This window comes from Budorcas taxicolor, chromosome 15, assembly GCF_023091745.1.
Source record: "Budorcas taxicolor isolate Tak-1 chromosome 15, Takin1.1, whole genome shotgun sequence".
Classification (NCBI taxonomy): domain Eukaryota; kingdom Metazoa; phylum Chordata; class Mammalia; order Artiodactyla; family Bovidae; genus Budorcas; species Budorcas taxicolor.
The window spans coordinates 74,657,722-74,680,431 of record NC_068924.1 but is presented as its reverse complement, the minus strand read 5'-3'; the positions used below and the strand labels follow the sequence as shown (position 1 = coordinate 74,680,431).

General features: G+C 37.6%; 1 protein-coding gene and 2 non-coding genes across 7 annotated transcripts in view; 2 read left to right on the top strand and 1 right to left on the bottom strand.

Annotated features, from left to right (window-relative positions):
- CKAP5 (cytoskeleton associated protein 5) overlaps nt 1-22,710 on the top strand; it is a 96,240-nt gene that overhangs the window by 57,430 nt on the left and 16,100 nt on the right. For all 5 annotated transcript variants that reach the window (XM_052652260.1, XM_052652259.1, XM_052652256.1 and 2 more), the window contains exons 16-32: nt 1,076-1,168; nt 3,259-3,444; nt 3,945-4,039; nt 7,360-7,417; nt 7,502-7,627; nt 8,224-8,363; nt 8,488-8,662; nt 9,590-9,703; nt 10,765-10,893; nt 14,993-15,187; nt 15,565-15,700; nt 16,896-16,984; nt 19,042-19,167; nt 20,439-20,588; nt 20,895-21,098; nt 21,307-21,442; nt 21,864-22,057. In XM_052652260.1, the coding sequence (XP_052508220.1) occupies nt 1,076-1,168; nt 3,259-3,444; nt 3,945-4,039; nt 7,360-7,417; nt 7,502-7,627; nt 8,224-8,363; nt 8,488-8,662; nt 9,590-9,703; nt 10,765-10,893; nt 14,993-15,187; nt 15,565-15,700; nt 16,896-16,984; nt 19,042-19,167; nt 20,439-20,588; nt 20,895-21,098; nt 21,307-21,442; nt 21,864-22,057 (2,346 nt within the window). The remainder of the gene's footprint in view (nt 1-1,075; nt 1,169-3,258; nt 3,445-3,944; nt 4,040-7,359; nt 7,418-7,501; nt 7,628-8,223; nt 8,364-8,487; nt 8,663-9,589; nt 9,704-10,764; nt 10,894-14,992; nt 15,188-15,564; nt 15,701-16,895; nt 16,985-19,041; nt 19,168-20,438; nt 20,589-20,894; nt 21,099-21,306; nt 21,443-21,863; nt 22,058-22,710) is intronic.
- TRNAE-CUC (transfer RNA glutamic acid (anticodon CUC)) lies at nt 6,050-6,122 on the bottom strand. Its single transcript has one exon. It is a non-coding gene; the product is annotated as a tRNA-Glu (tRNA).
- On the top strand, nt 21,549-21,659 carry LOC128061085 (small nucleolar RNA SNORD67). Its single transcript, XR_008200699.1, has one exon. It is a non-coding gene; the product is annotated as a small nucleolar RNA SNORD67 (small nucleolar RNA).

Here is a 22,710-nt window from a genome sequence, read left to right as displayed (position 1 = left end):
ATCTGCTTTCTGTGGCTTCATAACTTTCTGTCAGTTCATAACTTAGTGCTTACTCAAGAAAATTAGGTTTGTTCTGAATTATAAGACATATGAATTTTAATATTATATGGTATTAAACCTACTTGTCAAACAGGTCTCTTCACTTAAACCACCCCACATCGATTTTCTATGTTTCTCTTTTAATTGTCATGATTCTTAGAAGACTAGAGATTATTACTTGGTATGAGAGGCTTCTTTAAAAAGAAAAAAATCTGTGTTGGACAGGAGCACAGTGGTTCATTTTGGCACACACTCTTTGGTTCTGATGAGGAAGAGTGTGGAGAAACTGAAAGAATCCTGAGACTTGAGCCAGGAGACCTGGCTTCCAGTCCTGCATCCACCACTTGGATTTAGACCTGAATTTGTGCTTCTTTGAAACCTGTATTTATACACGTCTAACCTGCTCTATTCGGAGAAGGAAATGGCAGCCCACTCAGTACTCTTGCCTGGAAAATCCCATGGATGGAGGAGCCTGGTGGGCTGCAGTCCATGGAGTCGCGAAGAGTCAAACACGACTGAGCGACTTCACTTTCACTTTCATGCATTGGAGAAGGAGATGGCAACCCACTCCAGTGTTCTTGCCTGGAGAATCCCAGGGACGGGGGAGCCTGGTGGGCTGCCGTCTGTGGGGTCGCACAGAGTCAGACACGACTGAAGCGACTTAGCAGCAGCAGCAGCAACCTACTCTGCTATGTTTTTAGGAAAATCAAATAAGTCAAAATATATATAAACAGTTTCTGTCATACACTACACAAATTGAAACTGTTAATGTTACTTTCCATGGGGTAAACTATTTGTGAATTCCTGAAATGTGGAAGAAAAAAAGAGTTTCAGTGGCATCACTGTTAACAACCATATGCCAAACATCCACCTCAAGAAACAAAGCATTATAACAGAAAAAAGTAAATAAGCTCTCTCTGTGACCCACCTCATTTCCATTCCCCTCCTTCCTTTAGAGGAAACACTTCCTTGATTTTGGATATGCTCTTCCCTTGGAACTCATTATTAATCCCTTACTATCTTGTGTTACTTCAAGGCTGTTGAATTAATGGACCGAACTGAAATGCCTTGTCAGGCATTAGTGAGGATGCTGGCCAAGAAACCTGGATGGAAAGAAACTAATTTTCAGGTATTTTTAAATTAGAGATTTAGTATCTTTTATTGAAGTAATTTTCATTACATCATCCTATGGAGTATTAGGTATAGTTTGGTAATGATTTAAGTCATTCAGATACTGTGTCATCTAATGTTCAATGAATGATAGAATGTATGCATTTTGATTAAACACTAACTCTAACTTTGTACATTTAGGAGTGTGTGTGTGTGTGTGTGTGTGTGTATATATATATATCAATAAGTATTTGTGTATATGTATATATACACAAATACTTATTGTTTGCTAATTCATATATATGCATTTTTCTCATTATTTAGGCCTAGAAGCCTTTTACTCTCATCTAGAGAGGAAAAACAATGAGATAGCTTTCTTATTTCTTTGGATAAAAAGTAAATGTAGTCTTTAAATTGCTAATAAAAAATGACCGCATAGGCCGTTTAACTCATTAACTGATACTAGAGATGAAGTTGAGCAGTGCCGTTTTCTAGTCTTAAGAAGTAGGTGTAAAGGGGGACACAGGAAAGTGATACATGAAGGAGAATGAGAAGAGTTTTCTTCTCCTCTAGATGGTAAATGAAAGTGTGAAATGTATCAGGTTTATTTTGGGGTTCATGCTAGTCTCCTCTTTACTTCTGTTCTGCCACCTCTTGTTCTCCATTCAGGATCCTTAGTTCCCTAGCACACTGTTCTTAGCACTGCATTATTATATATTTTTCTTTATAATAACTTCCCGAGCATATAGAGCTCTTTTAGAGGGTACAGTGGAGCTGTTTTTAGTCTATTCACATAGCTCTGCAACTCCTACCACTATATAGTTTTAGAATATTTTCATTGCCCCCCCCTCCAAAAAGCCCCATACCTATCAGCAGCCACTCACTATTCCTCCCCAAGTCTCCACCCCCAGTCCCTGGCAACTGTTAATCTACTTTTTCTGTGTATCACTTCTCCGGGACATTTCATCAATGGGATGATGTGACTTTTTGTGTCTGACTTTTACTTAGCATAATGTTTTCAAGGTTCATCCATATTGCAGCATGTATCAACTCTGCAGTCTCTTATTGCTAAACAGTATTCCTTGTGTGGATATACGACATTTTATTTACCCATTCATAAGTTGATGGGCATTTATATTGCTTCTGCTTTGGAGCTGTTGCAAGTAATGCTGCTGTGAATATTCATGTACAGGTTTTCACGTGAACAGATGTACCTACCTGGAAGTAGAATTGCTAAGGCTAATGATAACTCTGTTTAACTTCTTGAGGAACTGCCGAACCTTATTCACACTAGCAGTGCAAGAGAGCTGAGCGCCTGTTTCTCTGCTTTCTTGCCAACGCCTGTTATTTAAATATTCAAACAGGACAAAGGAAAACGTTCATGGTCAAAAGGGTCTGAAATCCCAAACATCTGCCATTGTCACTTTAACATCTTTAAATTGTTTTTCACAGTTGCTTCCATTCCTCCTCTTAAAAATCTACAAGTCGTTTAAATCTCTCAATTTCGGGGGGTTGTGTGTGTTTGTGTATACATGAGGGTTGTAATTTTTTTGTGGGCAACTCTTAGTAGGACTCTGAGTTAGTATGGTCATTTATTATGGACTTCAGGATGTGCACTCAGTACTGTAGGCAAATAACCATCAGAGGAGGAGAATATAGAAATTACTGTATGTTTTTCAATTCATAAACTTCACACAGTAACATTGCTTGTTAGTATTTTAAAACATTGAATGGTTTGGTTTTTTTCTCTTAGCTACTTTAAAATTGATAATAATCAATTTTATTGATTATTAAAGTCAGCTACTTTAATTGATAATAATTAAAGAATAAAAATTATTTTGTTTCTTGGTCTAAAATTTGATTTTAGTTCGGTCATGTTCTCAGCTGTCCCTAACTGTTACATCTTCAGGCTACTATAAAAATAAGTAAATAGATAAATATTTAGGGGGAATTCCCTGATCAGTGGTTAGGACTTTGTGTTCTCACTGCCAAGGATCTGGGTTCAATCCCTGATCAGGGAACTAAGATCCTGCAAGCCACATGGCATAGCCTGCAGAAGAAAGATGTCTTTGGCTTACTTATAATTTTCTGATACTTACCCTTGTTCAGGTGATGCAAATGAAGCTTCACATAGTTGCTTTGATTGCCCAGAAGGGAAATTTTTCCAAAACTTCAGCACAGATCGTCTTGGATGGACTTGTAGACAAGATTGGAGATGTGAAATGTGGGAACAATGCAAAAGAAGCTATGACAGCAATAGCTGAAGCGTGTGTGTTGCCGTGGACAGCTGAACAGGTCAGTGGCAGAGTGCTCTTTCTTCAGGATTCCCCAGTTTTTCCCCCAGTTTTAATTTAAGGTTATTAGTTAAACTTCAGTTCTTGTCTTCTCAAGTAAAACCACTCTGATACTGCGTTTTAATTTTTACCTTTAGTAATAACTATTGCATGATAATCAAAATTGTCTCAGTCAAGAATATTCTATTAAGGATGAGAGTAGCTTTCTCTTATGACATTACAAGAGACCACCAATGAAAAGTTGTAAACTGTCCAGAATTCTTTTTAAATTTTTTATTGAAGTAGAGTTGATTTACAATACTGTGAGAATGCTTTAAATACTACTGCCACTTACCTTATTTTCTCAAGTTAAACATTTCTGAGGCATTCTTGCCATTGCTTTAGCATCAGAAAAGGCAGCTCAATCCACTTCTACCTTAATGTCAAGCTATATTTCTATAAGAAATATGAGAGAAAACTCAGATCTGTTTGGTTTTTTGTATGTTTGTTTTTCTGTTCTAGGTTATGTCAATGGCGTTCTCACAGAAGAATCCCAAGAATCAATCAGAAACTCTGAACTGGCTATCAAATGCAATAAAAGAATTTGGTTTTTCTGGGTAAGTCAGAAAGAAAGCAAGTACTTGTTTTGCCACTCTCTTAACTGGTGATTATATTTGTTGTAGCTATCGCTGCTTATTTCTGAGAAGCCAGAGCTCGATTGTCTAATTTACATAAAACGAAACTACCTTTGTTCCTAAAAAGCCTGTATTGGCTTGTCCTCCTGCATTTTGATATCCACTAACATGAGGGTTCTCTAAGTTATTTTTCTTCAGTGTTTATGATTGAGCCACAGAAAAGCCAGTTCCAAGGATTTGTAGTTAAATACGTTTGAAAATTACTATATAAAATCACATTAGTTTAGAAATCTATAGTGCACTTTGGAAAATTAAACGCTCTTAGAAGTCCTGCAGTAAAGGTGCTTGTTTCTTTACTTTTATTAATTTATTTGGCTGCGTCGGGCCTTAGTGGCAGCACACAGGATCTTTCGTTGCAGCACATGGACTCCAGAGCCCACAGGCTCAACAGCTTCAGTGTGCAGGCTAATTGCTCCACAGCACTTGGGATCCCAGGTCTCCAACCAGGGATTGAATCCCTCTCCTCCGCATTGCACTGTGGATTTCAACCTCTGAACCCCAAGGGAAGTCACACAGACGCTTGTTTAACCCTCTCTTTCCCAAAGTTATTTGCTTGTTGAACACATCGGTTTACAGTAGTCTCCCCTTGTCTGTGGTTTCTCCTTCCACAGTTTGTTACCTGCAGTCAACAACAGTCAAAGAATACTAAATGGAAAGTTTCAGAAATAAACAATTCATAAGTTTAAATTGTGGGCCATTCTGAGTCGCATGGTGAAATCTCACTCTATCCTGCTCAGGATGTGATTCATGCCTTTGTCCAGTGGGTTCCCCCCATTAGTCAGAGGCGCTCTCTCAGTTATCAGATCACCTCTGTGGTGTTGCAGTGCTTCTGTCCAGGTAACTCTTATTTTACTTAGTAATGGTCCCAAAGGGCAAGAATAGAGATGCTGGCAATTTGGAAATGCTAAAGAGAAGGTGCACAGTGCTTCGTTTACATGACAAAGTTCTGAACTCAGTAAGGAAAGAGGAAAATAATGTGCTGAGGTTGCTAAGATCCACAGTAAGAGCAAATCTTCTATCAATAAATTGTAAAGGAAAAGGAAATTTCACACCTCAAACTGCAAGTATTGTAGCTGCTTAGTTAAGATAGAAAAGGCATCAAATTTGTGGATGGAAGGCATGAGCAGCAAATGTCATTGATGGGAATGTGTTCCACCCAAAAGCGTGGAGTCTGTATGAGGACTTCAGTAAGGAATGCCATGAAACAAGTGACACCAAGCCATTTAGTGCAAGTGAGAATGGCTACACGGACTCAGAAACAGGTGTGGACTGAAAAATATAATAATTACTGGAGTAGCTGCATTTACCAGTGAAGCAGCTGCTGCCGCATTTCTGATAGAGTTGAAAAAATTGATTAACGAGAAAGACCACATTGCCATAACTTGTATTACAGTATATTATTATAATCATTCTATAATTATTATTTATCTCTTACTGTGACTGATTTATAAATTAAACTTTATCATATGTACATGTGTATGGGGGAAAATAGTCTATATAGTACTATCCATACCTTCAGATATCCACTGAGGGGTCTTCGAATGTATCCGTCCCAGATAAGGAGGGACTACAGATTTTATGCAGCTTATTTTATGCCAGGCACTTTCAAATAATAGCTCATTTGATTTAATCATCATAAAAGCCATGTGAGGTATGTTCTCTTCCTTTTATAGATGAAGAAACTAGTGCACAGAAAGTGATCTGCCCAAGTCACAGCTAGAAAGTGGCAAAGGCCAAAATTTGAACCCAGGCATTCTGGCTCTGAGAGGGAAGACTCTTAACTGTTGTTCTGTGTTGCCTTTCTCTGTCCCCTGATGCTTTTCACATGTTCTCAATAGGCTGCTTGCAGTGTTCTCAGTTCCACCAAACGAAGACACAATACTCTAGAAATTATGTTTTTTTGGCCATGCCACGTGACTTGTAAGATCTTAGTTCCCTGATCGGGGATTGAACCCAAGCCCTTGGCACTGAGAGTACCAAGTTCTAACCACTGGACCACCAGGGAATTCCCTAGAACGTATCATTTAAGTGTTGTTCAGGCAAAGAATTGTTTGTTATGTCAGTATCTGTGGTGTCCTCCTATAGTTGAGGATATTGTTAAAATCCCTTCATAACTGCAGAGTCGTTAATGTAAAAACTACCTTTTGGCATGAATGACATAAAAGCCGTGCGAATATTTTCCTCTTTTTAATTCATCTGTGATCTATCATTTATTCAACAACTACATATTGAGTACCTGTGATATTCTAGTCATTTGTTCCAGACCCTCAGGAATACAGTATGGTCAGGATTAAATTCCTGTTTTCATGGAGCTTATTTGAGTAAGGGGAGATGACAGTAAACAATAAAAAATAGATCAGGAAGTATAAGAACAATGGAATAAAAATAAAGCCAGATAGGGGGTTAGTGGTAACACCTTGGAGGGGTTAGTGTCGTGTTATTCTCTGTAAGACAGAAATCCTTTCTGAAATAATGCCTGTGAGACATAGACCTTGAGGACATGAGGGGCTGACGGTAAGAGTCTGGTAGTTCTTCCGAATGCAGCTGGGGCGGAGTGAGTGAGGGAGATGGCAGTGGTAGGAGAGAAAGCTCAAAGAACAGGGGGCGGGTCCTGTAGAGCCTCCAAGTTTTGAATAAATTGGAAACTATTAGAGGGTTTTGAGCAGAAGATTAGCAGGGTTATTTAGACTACAGTCAGAATAGATAGGATCAAGGACAGAAGCAGGGAGACTAATTAGAAGACTGTTGAAATAATTCTGACAAGGAATTATACAGCCTTGGAAGTGTTATGACTTAGAATATATTTAGAAAATAAAACTAAACAGGATACTGGGCTTGAGAGAGAGAGGAGTCAAGGATGACAGGAATTTTCAAAGAAGGCTGGGAGCAACTGCAAGGATGAAGTAACTGTCTACCGAGATGGGGAAGATGAGGAGAAGAGCGGGTTTGGGGGTTGGGCCGTGGGCAGTCAGGAGCTTGGCACTGACAGGTGTAGGACATCTGCTAGACATAAAAATGGAAGTGTCACAAAGGCAGTTGGGTGTATGATTCTGTGGCTTTAGGCATAAATTAACATATCGATAGTATTTAAAGCTTACGGTAGATGAGTGTAGAAAGAGAATAAGTCAAACTCAGGACGTATGTAAAGGAAGCCGGTTCTGGAGTCTAGCTTTATAAAACCCCAGTGAGTGTTTTGAGGGTTTCGTTTGTTTGTTTTTAATTTTACGTATTATTTCTTCTAGACTGAATGTGAAAGCTTTCATTAGCAATGTGAAGACAGCTCTGGCCGCCACAAACCCAGTGAGTACACAGCAGCGTGTGTAGGACGGGACGGCCCGCTTCGCGGCTCTGTCCTGACCTGAGCGGTTCTCTTTGTTCTGCCAGGCTGTGAGGACGTCTGCCATCACTCTGCTCGGTGTGATGTATCTGTACGTTGGTCCTTCTTTGCGAATGTTCTTTGAGGATGAGAAGCCTGCCCTCCTATCCCAGATAGATGCAGAATTTGAGAAGGTAAAGGTTTCACAGATGATTCAATCCATAGTTGACTTGAGAATGCTGATATGGTTAATTTTAAACTTTTAAACGTTTGGAATGAAGAATATGTATGTATTTGCATTTATATATATAAAGTATCACTGGGAAGAGTTCATAAGAAATGGATGACCTTGTGAGGAAGAGAGCAAGATAGCTGTAGTTACAGGGTGGGACATTTTCCCCTTGGAATCCTTTGTAGCTTTGACATATTAAACATTTTGAAAAAATTACATATTCAAAAAGCACACTAAATGTAACAATTTTTTAAAAATAAACTTGTCCTTCCTTGAATAAACTTTCTAGTTGAAATTGCTAAATTTTGACTGCTCTGTATTGTGTTGGACATACAAGTAAAAACACAGCTTTATGATTGAGAAGTCAGATTCTGATAGGTGTGTACTAAAATACCTTTTGTCACATAGTCTCGGAATTGAAGTTTGAGTCTAATTAAAATACTGTGAATATTGTGTTATGAGGGAATATGAAAGTTTGACACAAGCACCATTCTCTCACCAGTTTGCTATCACATTCTTCATTGAGTTCATTAGCCTCACTGACTTATCTGTGTGTAGATGCAGGGACAGAACCCACCGGCTCCAACCAGAGGGATTTCTAAACACAGCACTGGTGGGACAGACGAAGGGGAAGATGGAGAGGAACCAGATGACGGGGGCAGTGATGCTGTGGATCTTTTGCCAAGGACAGAAATCAGGTTTACTGCTAATGATTTCTTTGATGATGTCTTAATGGTGCCTTCCACTTCTCAGTCAAGGGGACTTCTGTGACATCCTTTTAGGCATCAGGAATTAAGGATTCTGTCTTCTGTGTTTTTTTAGTGATAAAATCACTTCAGAGTTGGTGTCTAAGATTGGTGACAAGAATTGGAAGATCAGGAAAGAAGGCCTTGATGAAGTAGCAGCCATTATCAATGAAGCAAAATTCATCCAGCCAAACATAGGTGAACTTCCAACAGCCTTGAAGGGTCGACTCAATGATTCAAATAAAATCTTGGTACGTAGAGCATGCCTCTCCTCGAATTAGAGACCCAAATGTAGAGAGCAAACATATGGACACCAAAGAGGAAGGAAGGGGTGGGATGAATTGGGAGATTGAGATTGATATATAGACGTGTATTGTGTATGTATGTATGTATGAAATATATTACTATTTATCTATTTTAATAAACAGAACCAATTCATTAAAACAGAACCTACTGTGTGGTACAGGGAACTCTACTCGCTGCTCTGTGGTGACCTAAATGGGAAGGAAATCCAAAAAAGAGATGATACATGTAAACATGCAGCTGGCTCACTTTGCTGTGCAGCAGAACTAACACAACGTTACAAAGCAGCTGTACTCCAGTTTAAAAAGACCATAGCCTGTTCTTTTCCTCTCCCCTCTCCCCCTCTGTGATATGGGGCTCCTTTCCAATAACCTCAACCAGTAAGAAAAAGAAAAAGGATAATGATCACTCTATTTCTTTGAACTAGAAATAGCTTCCTTTCATTCTGAGTGTGCCTCAAGACTTGTTGGAAGATGGCAAGTTTATTAATCAAATTTTCATGAACCTGACTTGCTGTTTACAAGACCTCTGATATTATTATTTGTATATAGAACTGCTTGTAATACAAACAAGCTAAATTTTTAATTTTTAGATTTGGATTTTTATGTCACATTTTTCTTCAACTAAGCTTTACCTTACTTTAAAATTACAAAGCATTGTAATCTAATCTAAAATTCTAATACTCCATTTTTATGATGATTAATGGAGAGGCCATCACCTGAAAATTATTCAAAGCTGATTAGTATCATAACCAGCTGTTTGTTTTAAGTAGCCCAGAAACTTCTTACTGCATTGACCATGTAGCAGCAAGCTTTTGAAACTCTGAACACACCATGCTGTGATTTGAACATAAGGTGTCTTCTCTTCCCACTCAGGTGCAGCAGACGTTGACTATCCTCCAGCAGCTGGCAGTAGCCATGGGCCCAAACATCAAGCAGCATGTGAAGAACTTAGGCATCCCTATCATCACAGTGCTTGGAGACAGCAAGGTATCCCTGATTTTCTTCACCACAGCTCCATTCTGGAACAGCCAGCCACTACTTAGACTAAGAATAATCCTTTTCTTACGTGTAAGAGTGCACGTAAACAGTCTTAAACTTTTTGTAGAGAAGAGACTATTGGAAGGAAAATAATAAAACATTTTTACCTCCCAGGCAGTATTAAGGTGACCACATACCTCACTTACTAGCTTTGTGACTCTTAGATAAGTTACTTATCTTCTTTTCGGTTCAGTGCTTTATCTGTGGAATTTAATTCTTTCAGGATTAAATAAGAGTCTGTACATAAAGTACCTGTATCTGCCTCATATAGTACATACTGAAAAATTGTTGCTATTATGATTATATCATTGTTTAAAGTATTGGTATAAAGAGTGAATAAACAAAAATTTTTAAATAATGTATTTTATTTTCTACCTTTTCCCCTGAACTACTAGAATACAGTCTTCTAGTACTTTAGTAAGATATTTGCAGTTGCACAGTCCTAGAATTTTGTCTCATTGAAAATTATAAGCTCTTATATGTATCCATAGATTGAATATTTGAATATGTCTGCTTTTGTGTAATTCATTTAATTTGAGGAATTGGACTATTTTAATATTTTTCGTGTCATTAAATCCTTCTTATTCTGTGAGTACAAGTTAATATAAAAACAAAATATTTAAATTGTTAATAATTTCAAGCTAACCATTATGAGTTCTCTAACACACAGAATTACATCCTTTAGCAGATAACCAGGGACATGAGAGTCCCCAGAGGTTCAGGAAACAAAACCTAGGGGTTTATCCCCCTAACATGATATTTTATGCCCAGTTCAATGTTTTGCCTAATTAACTAAGTATAGGATCATTACAATTTAGAGTTTTAGTTTCTACTTTACTTTGGAGTACACCCATAGATCTCGTTGTTTCAGAGAAGATGAAGAATGTTCCAAGTATGTTTATTATAGATCTGTGGAGAAACCTCTGTTGTTCATGTTTGCAAAGTAATACACTTTTCACTCCTTACCTCCAAACCATAGTGATAGTTTACTGATTTTCTCCTCCATTCAGAACAATGTTCGATCCGCTGCCCTGGCAACTGTGAATGCTTGGGCAGAACAGACTGGCATGAAGGAATGGTTGGAGGGGGAGGATCTTTCTGAAGAGCTCAAAAAAGAAAATCCTTTCTTGAGGCAAGAGGTTAGTATTCCAAATATGGTGTGCTTTGCTGCTGCTGCTGAGCCTACCTAATAAATATATATGTTATGGATAGAATGAGTTCCATTATAAAATAGCTAATAAAATGAAACCAAATTCCTGGAGCTTTTTTATTCATATGCTTTCTTGTTTACTTTCCATGTGCTTTTTTAGCAATAATTTTCTAAAATTTGTGAAATTTTCTCTTTTCTTCAACTCTTAAATGGTAAAATAAGAAGTTTTAATCATGACATAAAAATGCAGTTCAACATTCAAAAATCTATCAATGTAATCCATCATATCAGCAGACTAAAGAAAAGTCATATAGTCCTATCAATTGACACAAAAAAAGGATTTGAGAAAATCCAACACTTATTCATGATAAAAGCTCTGAGTAAGTTAGTAATAATACAAGAGAATTACAACTTAAATTAAAAAGCATCTGTAAATGATATTGTTAGTGGTTGAAGACTGAACACTTTCCCCCTAAGACCAGGAACAAAGAAAGGATGTCCATGTTCACTGTTATTACTCAGCATAGAACTAGATGTTCTAGTCACTGCAGTAAGACCTGAAAAAGAAGTAAAAGGCATATAGCTGGAAAAAGAATAAATAAAACTATCCCTAATTGCAGATAACATGACTGTCTACATAGAAAATCCCAAGATACCTACAATAACCAAAATCAATAAATGAGTTCAGTAAGATTGCAGGATACAAAATAAACATAATCATATTTGACAAAAGTCAAATACATTGAACACATGCAAACTGAAGTTAAAAACACTACAATGTACAGTCACTCCAAAGAAAAGGAAACCCTTTAATGAAACCCTTAAAACAAATACAAAATGCATAAACTGAAAATTACAAAATGCTGATGAAGTATTCAAGGAAGACCCAAAGAGATGTTTGTGGATTAGAAGATTTAACATAATAGAAGTGTCAGTTCTGTTCATTTAATGTAATTCCTATCAAAATTTAAGAAAGTTTTTTTTTCATAGACAAAGTCAAGGTTATTTGAGAACTTATAGTCTAGCTAAAACAATCTTGACAAAGGAAAAAAATGGAAAGAACCATTTTACCATGTACTAGAGATTACTAAATTGCTAACATAATCAGGACACTGGGGAATTCCCTGGCCGTCCAGTGGTTAGGACTGCATGCTCTCACTGCCATGGGCACAGATTCAATCCTTGGTTTGCGAATTAAGATCCTGCAAGCCAAGCAGTGTGGTCAGAAAGAGAAAAGACCATGATTGCAGGGGTAAGGAGGAGGAGAATAGACACAGATAGGTGGAACTGAAGAGGAAACCCAAAAACAGACCCACACAAATGTGACCAACTAAGTTTGAAGTTACCAAAGTAATGCAGTGGAGGAAGTGTGACCTTTCCAACACATGATGCCAGAGCAGTTGACATCCAGAGACCAAAAACATTAAACTTGGGACTAAATCTCACATCTTACACCAAAATTAACTCAAAATGGATTATGGACTTAAACATAGGCCATAAAACTATGGAACTTTTAAAGATAACATAGGGGTAAACCTTCAGGATATAGAAGTTCTTCATGCAAAATATTCATAAGACTTGACACCAAAACCACAATTTATCAAAGTTAAGAACTCTTACTCTGCAAAAAACCATGTGAAAAACATGAGAAGACAGGCTAGAGTGGGAGAAAATATTTGCACTCTGGGTCTGATAAAGAATTATCGTCAAGAATGTATATATTAAAAAACTCAAAACTCAACAGTTAAAAAAATCTAATTAGAAATTTGGCAACAGACATAAACAGACATTTCCCTGAAGAGGATTACAGATGGCAACTAAGCCCATGAAAGGTGTTCAGGGTTACTGGTCATCAAGAAAATGCAAATTAAAACTACAGTGAGAGAGACAACTACCAGAATTACTAAAAGACAAGAATGTGGAGAAACTTGAACACTCTCCTGGTGGAAATGTAGAATGATACAGCCACTCCAGAAGGTAGTTTGGCAGTTTCTTATAAAACTAAACATGTAGTTAACTGTCAGTTCAGTTCAGTTCAGTTCAGTTCAGTCGCTCACTCGTGTCCAACTCTTTGCGACCCCGTGAATCGCAGCACACCAGGCCTCCCTGTCCATCACCAACTCCCGGAGTTCACTCAAACTCACGTCCATTGAGTCGGTGATGCCATCCAGCCATCTCATCCTCTGTCGTCCCCTTCTCCTCCTGCCCCCAATCCCTCCCAGCATCAGAGTCTTTTCCAATGAGTCAACTCTTCGCATGAGGTGGCCAAAGTATTGGAGTTTCAGCTTTAGCATCAGTCCTTCCAATGAACACCCAGGACTGATCTCCTTTAGAATGGACTGGTTGGATCTTGCAGTCAAAGGGACTCTCAAGAGTCTTCTCCAACACCACATTTCTAAAGCATCAATTCTTCAGCGCTCAGCCTTCTTCACAGTCCAACTCTCACATCCATACATGACCACTGGAAAAACCATAGCCTTGACTAGACGGACCTTTGTTGGCAAAGTAATGTCTCTGCTTTTGAATATGCTATCTAGGTTGGTCATAATTTTCCTTCCAAGGAGTAAGCGTCTTTTAATTTCATGGCTGCAATCACCATCTGCAGTGATTTTGGAGCCCCCAAAAATAAAGTCTGACACTGTTTCCACTGTTTCTCCATCTATTTCCCATGAAGTGATGGGACCAGATGCCATGATCTTCGTTTTCTGAATGTTGAGCTTCAAGCCAACTTTTTCACTCTCCTCTTTCACTTTCATCAAGAGGCTTTTTAGTTCCTCTTCACTTTCTGCCATAAGGGTGGTGTCATCTGCATATCTGAGGTGATTGATATTTCTCCCGGCAATCTTGATTCCAGCTTGTGCTTCTTCCACCCCAGTGTTTCTCATGATGTACTCTGCATGTAAGTTAAATAAGCAGGGTGACAATATACAGCCTTGACGTACTCCTTTTTCTATTTGGAACCAGTCTGTTGTTCCATATATGACCCAACAAATCTTGAGCAGTTATTCCAGAAAAAAGAAAATTTATGTTTATGCAAAAGCCTATAACAAATGTTCATAGCAACTAATTCAAAATAGCCAAAATCTGGAAACAGATACCTTTCAACAAGCGAATGTTTAAACGAACTATTATATATCCATATATGTAATACTGTTCAGCAATAAAAGGAAGAAATCACTGATACATGCAACAAGTCAGTTAAATCTCCAAGGAATTGTGCTGAGTGACAAAGCCAGTACCAAACAGTTCCATATTATATATGATTCCATTTAGATAACTTTGGAATCTCGTGATTTAGAAATAGATGACAGATTAATAGTTGCCAGAGATTAGAGAGGAGGAGGAGGAGGGACGTGAGTGTGGTTATAAAAGAGGCAACATGTGGGATTCTTGGGATGGAACTATTCAAAATTTTGACAGTGGTGGTGGATACATTAACACAGGATAAAATTGTAGAGAACTAAATATACACACATACACAAATGAGAAAAAGTCCAACTGGAACAATCTAATCAGTGGAATGTATAGGAAATGGAATAAAGAGTGCATGGGATCTCTCTGTATTATTTCTTATAAGTGCATGTGAAACTAATCATCTGGATAAATATTTCAATTAAAAATAGATACAAATACGCATTATTTTAGAGGTATAGGGAAACACTGTCTTAAGTGAGGCAGAAAACAGAAGTCCTGGTAGAACTCGTCATCTTCTGATCAAATAAATATTTTGGATCTTCTCTAGCTGAATAGTTCTTAGAATTAAAAGAAATGTGTAAGTTTTTCTTCTTTAAAATGCATTCAGTTCAGTTCAGTTGCTCAGTTGTATTCAACTCTTTATTTAGAACAATTAAAACTTTATAGCTTAATGCTCAAATATGGTCCAAAAAACTTTGTCCTTACTTTAACTGATTGTCAGCATTGCAAATTTATTATTTCATCGAACAAGAAAATAACTGATTTCATATTGGAAAATTGCAGTGTGAGAACTAATTCAGTGTTTGATACTGATGAAATAATTAAGCTTAAGATCAGAAATAATAACAGTTTTCTACACGAATTATGTAACTGGTCTTTATTTCTTTTGACAGCTTCTGGGCTGGCTGGCTGAGAAACTACCGACTCTTCGTTCCACCCCCACAGACCTTATCCTTTGTGTTCCCCACCTCTATTCCTGCCTAGAGGATCGCAATGGAGACGTGCGAAAGAAGGCCCAGGACGCCTTGCCGTTCTTCATGATGCACTTAGGATATGAGAAAATGGCCAAAGCTACTGGGAAACTAAAAGTACTTCACTTATTATTGCTGCTGTTAAAAGCCATTAGAAAAATATTGAACATGAATATATAGAGGCAAAAGATCATATTACTTCCTATGAGTTTCAATTTGAAATCCCAATGAGAGCACAGGTCAAATATTTAGTAGTGTAGAACTTCTAAAGAATCTGCTGGCTTTGCAGGGATGAAAATTGTGACCTTCTAGAATGGCAGCTAACTTAGTGTGACTTCATAATGTGTTACTTCTCTTGCACTGTGTGCTGCCTCCCTTCATTGGTATTTCAAAACCAGGAGCTCAAAGATTCGTTTGACTGCAGATCTGTTAGTAAGCATAGTATGGGTATATCATTTCTGTGGCCTCTCACCTCTTTTATATTGTCTCCCTAGCCAACTTCTAAAGATCAGGTGTTGGCCATGTTAGAGAAAGCCAAAGCTAACATGCCAGCCAAGCCCACTGCATCTGCTAAAGCAACATCCAAACCAGTGGGAGGGTCAGCTCCAGCCAAATTCCAGCCTGCCTCAGGTAACTTTATTTTGAATGGGTTATAGGGGAATTAAAATAGCCGCGGGAACTCTTAAAGAAATCCAGCCTTCGTTTTTAAATCACCGTTTCTCATGGCTTAGATCCCAAGCCTTCCCTCCAACTCCTCAAGTTGCCTTTTTTCTGCCAGTTACTGTGCTGAGGGTTTGAAGATAATTAACTTGATTTCCAACTCCAAAAAGCAGTTTTGGAGTAGCACAGAGAAATACTCCAGAAAGCAAGTGCTCAATTTTTAAGGTTTCCATAACTATTTTCTGCTATTGGATATTATAGTTAGAAGGGGAATTGGGGCCATCTGGCTGAATCCTCTTTATTAACAGACAAGAAATACCAAAGGTTAAGTGACTTGCACAGGGTCAAACAGCCAGTCAATGTGTGAACCAGCAGAGGACTCTGCTTCCTCATTCTTCCCTTGTACTTGGCTGTTTGCTGATCAGTTCTAATATTTATTGAATTCTCTGGCAGTCCAGTGGTTAGGACTCCATACTTCCACTGAAGCAAGGGCTACTGGTTCAATCCCCACTGGTCACAACAACAACAAAAAAGCAGCATTCAAATATTTACTCAACTTTGTCAAGGAAAAATTCTTGACTTCTTCATCCTAATGTTAAAATTCCATAACATATAAACAGAACACTAACCTGTACCCACTGCTCTTCTAGACTTAGTGCTTAAACAAGGCAGTAATCTGTTTATTGGGGTGCTAAAAAGTTAGAAAGTTTACATGTGTAAAATTGCTAGTATCAAAGTGTATATTCAGTTATAACATCTACTGGAATCTTGCCATTGGTATATATAATTTCCTGTAGTTTCAAAGGTGATAGACCCTTCTTTTAAAGAAGTATCCGTCTAGCAAAAAGGTAGACGGATTTAATTGCTGTTAATTGCTTAAAATTAATTAATTTTTAATTGCTATTTAGAAAATAGTTTGAAAACTGCAGTTTAAGTGTTGATAAAGGAGATGTAGATTTTCTGAACTAATTTCATGAGGTTGTGCTTAAAGAGGAAATTGTGGAGAAAAAAGATTAGGGGAAAAAAAAAATCTAAAAACACTTTAGAAAGGGATACATTTAAAACTGTAGGCTTTCTCACCATCATTATATTTTGAACCTGCTCAGAATATAGTGATATTAGTTAAAAGTTTGTATTTACAATATGTGTTTTTATTTTCTCAAAGCACCTGCTGAAGATTCTGTTTCTGGCACTGTAGACTCCAAGCCTGATCCGAAAAAGGCCAAGGCTCTAGGAGTTTCCTCTAAAACAAAGGTATGTTAACTCTGCAGCTTAAGTGTAGAGTTGCTTTTAAATATTTCTTTACACTAAGTCATTCTTTTAAGAAAAACACTGCATATGAAGGGATATTATCTATGAAGTGCTTGTTGTACATTTATCTGTGGCTCAATTTTAATGATGTCATGAAACAGAGGCATCCTGTTCTCAAGAGCTACTGCCAGGTTTCTGTCATCCGGGTCTTTGGGGGAGATTTTCAGTAGTAAGCAACTTCCTTCACATTTGCCTGTTAAGTCATCATACAACGAAGTGTTCTGATTAAACTCAAGGGACCTTCTGTCCCCACACCAGTGAGATTTGATAGATCACCAGTCCTTTCAGCATGCATGCAGAATTGAACAGTTTAAAGAAATGTTTTCAAATGCTCAGCCTTAATTATCCTCGGGTGTCTTTTCATTTAATTAAGTTTTTTTAATCACAGCAAATTGTCATCAATTTCTGTATCAAGATTCAGAGCTTGTCACTGTATTCAGAATATTGACTATTTTATATTTACAAAAGGGAAATCGCAGAACTGTGCAATCAATAGTAAATCTAGAGAAAACTATTTTATTAACTACATGTAACTGATGAAAATGTGTCAGTGGAGGACATGTTTTATTATCCAGTACATTTATTGTTATATCGCCATTATAGAAGGGCCATCCTGTGGCCGTTCTTCTAACTATTAATTACTCATTTTCCTTCCCTGTGCTTGGGTCCTTGAATTCAGTGAGTTAATTTAAATGGGTAAAGATCTTCCAACCTGTCCATTGAAACTGTTCTTTTCCTGTCCTCCTCCCTCTCCTCATCCCATGTTTAACAAGTGCTGATTTTAGTTTTTTGATCACAAGTGCTTTAAAGTAGTTTTTGACTCTGTTCTTAAAACCACTTTTTTTTCAGACTTTTGCAGTTTACAAAGCAATTTGACATAACTCATCTCTTATTTGTTTTGACTAAATGGCTTCAGTCTTTGAAATAGAAAGAAATGCTGGCCTCACTGGAAATAGCAGACTTTTGCTGCATTTATTATAATAATAATTCCAGTAATGAAATTCAGATTTTACCTTAAATATGTATACTGTATGTTCACAGTTTCTTTCCATCTGATACAAAGATTCTAAATCTTGGATTATTTTTAAGAGCCACTTTAGTATCTTAAGTATTTAAAATGTTTCAGCAGTTTTCTCTAAAAGCAGGTTCTCAAAGTGTCTTCAGTTAGAATGATGTGATAGAGATTTTATATGCAGAGAAACAGAATGTGTGACTGCCATTCAGTTCAGTTCAGTTCAGTCACTCAGTCGTATCCAACTCTTTGTGACCCCATGAACTGTAGCGCGCCAGGCCTCCCTGTCCATCGCCAACTCCCGGAGTCCACCCAAACCCTTGTCCATTGAGTCGGTGATGCCATCCAACCATCTCATCTTCTGTCATCCCCTTCTCCTCCTGCCCTCAGTCTTTCCCAGCATCAGGGTCTTTTCAAATGAGTCAGCTTTTCACATCAGGAGGCCAAAGTATTAGAGTTTCAGCTTCAGGATCAGTCCTTCCAGTGAACACCCAGGACTGATCTCCTTTAGGATGGACTGGTTTGATCTCTTTGCAGTCCAAGGGACTCTCAAGAGTCTTCTCCAACACCACAGTTCAAAAGCATCAATTCTTTGGCACTCAGCTTTCTTTATAGTCCAACTCTCACATCCACACATGACTGCTGGAAAAACCATAGCTTTTTATGTCACTTACCTCTCAGTAAAAAAAAAGAATTGTCCAGTAAACAAAAACAACCTGTGACCCAGACCATTGGTATAGCTTTTCCAGCCATATCGCGTGCCAGCCCAAGCACTGACCAACAGTTACTTAAGCCTGCTGTCAGAAACATTTCTAGAAAACCTGTACACAAACATATCAAATGCAAGATTCTGTTCATTAGTTTATTTTATTTGGAATATGACATAGAAACATGTCTGGTTTACATGGCACCCTTTTAATAGGCAGCAACAGTGAATCCTAAGGAGTAGTAATCTGTCTAATCAGTATTCCCTGCACCTTGGTTGTAGACTGCACAAGGAAAGAAAGTTCCGAGCAAAACCAGCTTAAAGGAGGATGAAGACAAATCCGGTCCTATTTTTATTGTTGTTCCAAATGGAAAGGAGCAAAGGATGAAAGATGAGAAAGGACTAAAAGTAAGGAAAGAATTAAAATCTTCAGGAAGTTTTTGCTTGTTTTTGCTTTGTTTTATAATCAAGAATTAAAGTTTCTGTCTGAAATTCATATCATTGTGAAATATCTAATAATTAAATCTTTTGCTTGTGAATTATATCTTGTTTCTCTAAGACTACATTATGGAAGTACTAAATCCTACAGCATTAATTCCTACCAAAGAAACTATGGAATGGAGCTGTTGCCTTTTTATCTCCCAGTAGAAAGAAGTTTTGGGGGGTTTGGTGGGTTTGTAGGGTTTTTATTTTGTTTAAAATCAAAGACTGGAAAGTAGTCATTGATTTTTATCAATTAACGCATATGTAATATGCCACTCCTTTAATCTTTCTTGTACCTGATACCTTAAAAGATAGGTTTGATAACTATATATGGCTAGTTCAGTAATTTATCTTTTGATGTTTTGGTTTTATTAGTCAAAATTTTTTCAAAATACATAATTTTTTAAAAATTCTAACTGCTCAAAAAGTACAGAAAATATGAGAAGCATATCTCCTACTCTAGTCTTCCTGAACAGGGGAAAATACCAGTTTTTTAATTTATTACTCTAAAAATAGTAATATTCTGTTCCTCTACAATCATATATGTATAAATATATAGCTCTCCTTATACACAAGTGGTGGGAATATGCCATACTCTTTGTTCTAAATCTTACTTTTTTCTTTTAATGGTATTTGAAATACTGTCTTGAAGATTGTTCCATATCTGTACACATATGTGTTTTCAGTTTATTGGTACATCGTATGTGTGTACCTGTCTTTATCTTCAACCCACTATGTTAAACGTTTAAGTTGCTTCTAGTATTTGCTCTTATAAACTATACCGCCATAGGCATCTTTGAATGTCAATTTGTACATGTATGTAAATATATTTATAATAAATGCCTAGACTAGTATGTACATTTAAAATTTTTATACATATTTCAAATTTTCCCTTTATTAAAATTATGCCAACAGTATTCACCATCTTATACAATAACAGAGCGTTGATTTTTCTAGTAAAAATTGCTGAAAATTCTATTCCTAAAAGATTTTCAGAACTAAGCTTCCAGAGTATGACAGATTGAAAGTGCACTTTGCATTCATATTTAATTACAAATTAATCTTGGTGAATTTTAAAATATCCTATTAAATTGATTCCTGCAGCTGCTTTAAATAGAATGTCTGTGCATTCAGTTGAACCCCTTACAGCCCCTTTCACTGTTTGTTTTTTGTTTGTTTGTTTGTTTGTTTTTCAGGTATTAAAATGGAATTTTACTACTCCACGGGATGAATACATTGAGCAGCTAAAAACTCAGATGTCTAGCTGTGTGGCTAAATGGTTACAAGATGAGATGTTTCACTCAGACTTTCAGCATCATAACAAGGCCCTTGCTGTCATGGTTGATGTAAGTTTGCAACAAAATAAATAGGCATGAATCTTGGACGTGTGAAAATACTGAGCTCTGTGAAATAATCAGAAGTTTGCATGACTTTGAAGGAACTAGAATATACCATGTTCTCTGTTCTTAGAGCTTTCTTATTATCTGATTGAATAAATGACTACATGTCTGTAATTTGGGGTCTTAAACGGAGGCTTAAAAATCTATCATCTTTTTTTTGGACTGTAGTAAAATATATGAGTTACTTGCCTAATAGAAATTAAATTTTTATACAGTCTAATTTGTGGGGGTTTTGTATTGTTTTGTTTCAAGCACTTGGAGAGCGAAAAAGAGGGTGTCATTGGTTGCCTGGATCTTATCTTGAAGTGGGTTACGCTGCGGTTTTTTGACACCAATACAAGCGTCCTCATGAAAACCCTAGAATATTTAAAATTGCTCTTCACCCTGCTAAGTGATGAGGAATATCATCTTACTGAGAACGAAGCATCTTCCTTCATCCCCTATCTCATCCTCAAGGTAATGCATTGTTCTCACTCTGGAAGATTGCCCAAGTTCCCAGCTACTTCAGTTCCTGTATTTTTATTCCCTCTTCTGTCTTCCATCTGTTGGATGATGATGACCTTCCACCACTCATTTTCTTCTTTCAAGATGTAGTAACACACAAGAGGGTGCCTTTGCTACTCAGACAGTGCCTCACTTTATTATTATTTTCCTTGTTGACCAGGTCGGAGAACCAAAGGATGTCATTCGTAAAGATGTCCGTGCCATCCTGAACCGGATGTGCCTTGTCTACCCAGCCAGCAAGATGTTCCCTTTCATCATGGAAGGAACCAAATCCAAAAACTCCAAGCAGAGAGCAGGTAAAGCAACTATTGATAGATGCCTATGTCTGCAACAGTGACCTCTCAAAGAAGTAGTTTATAGGTGAACCAGGGAATTTCTTGGTTCCAGCCTTCTGGTTTGGACTGTGAGAGTGATGAGTTGCACACTGGTGGAGCCACAGTGTCAGGTGATGCAGGCACCACCCAGTACCTCCCTGATGACAAAGTCAAGTGCACAGGGGCCATCTGACTCACAGGCATCCCTTCTAGGAGTGCTTGCTACAGCACCACCGTTTCATTGTATATTTTGTAGAAGGCAATAAACAAGAAGAAATTCAAGGGAGAGCCAGAATAAGACATTAGCCCTTCATGTATGCCAAGGAAAATGTATCCAGTAAAGATAGGTTTTTGTGCCAAATGTGTATTGAGTGTCCTTAATCTAGCCTTTCTTCCCCGTCAGAGTGCCTGGAAGAACTGGGGTGTCTGGTCGAGTCCTATGGCATGAATGTTTGCCAACCAACCCCGGGAAAAGCCTTAAAGGAGATAGCGATTCACATAGGAGACCGTGACAATGCTGTGCGCAACGCTGCGCTCAACACCATCGTCACGGTGTACAATGTACACGGGGATCAAGTGTTCAAGCTGATTGGAACCGTGAGTCACTTTTCTCTGAACATTTTCAGCATGTTTTGAATTGAAAGATCATGTAGGTGAGAAATTTCGTCCCATCTGAACTCTTAAGTTTTTACCACTTTTTATTAAAACTCAACCTCTCGATACGTCTTGAAATCCATATAAACCCTTGACGGTGCATCTGATTACTTTAGGACACTTAAGGCTGTGTTTTACTAGAAGTTAGATTTTCTTTCTGAGCATTCCCCTCTTATCAATTTGCTTTAGATGAAAACTATTTTTGAATCAAGAAATTTAAGCTAGTCTAAGAATTTAAGTTGTGCCTGGCAATCTCCTTGATAATTTTTACTGCATTTATTTTTTAGTGAACAACTACTCATGTATAATGTGGATTCTGGTACCTGTCAGATCAAAAGGGTCTTGCGCTGTAGCCATGAGCCAGACTCTCCAAACAGAAGGTTCTGTTTTTGGCTCCTTAGTTCCTCTGAGCCAATCACTACCGTGACTGGACCTGTTCTTCGCTCCAGTTACCTCTTAGTAGCACGTATATTTACCCTATGCTTGTAGATTTTTATTTACATTTACCTCATTTAATCCTCACTGTGAGGCCAGTGAAGGAGATAAAGCAGATAGGAATTTTACAGATGACCAAAAGTGAAGCTTCTTGCCCATAG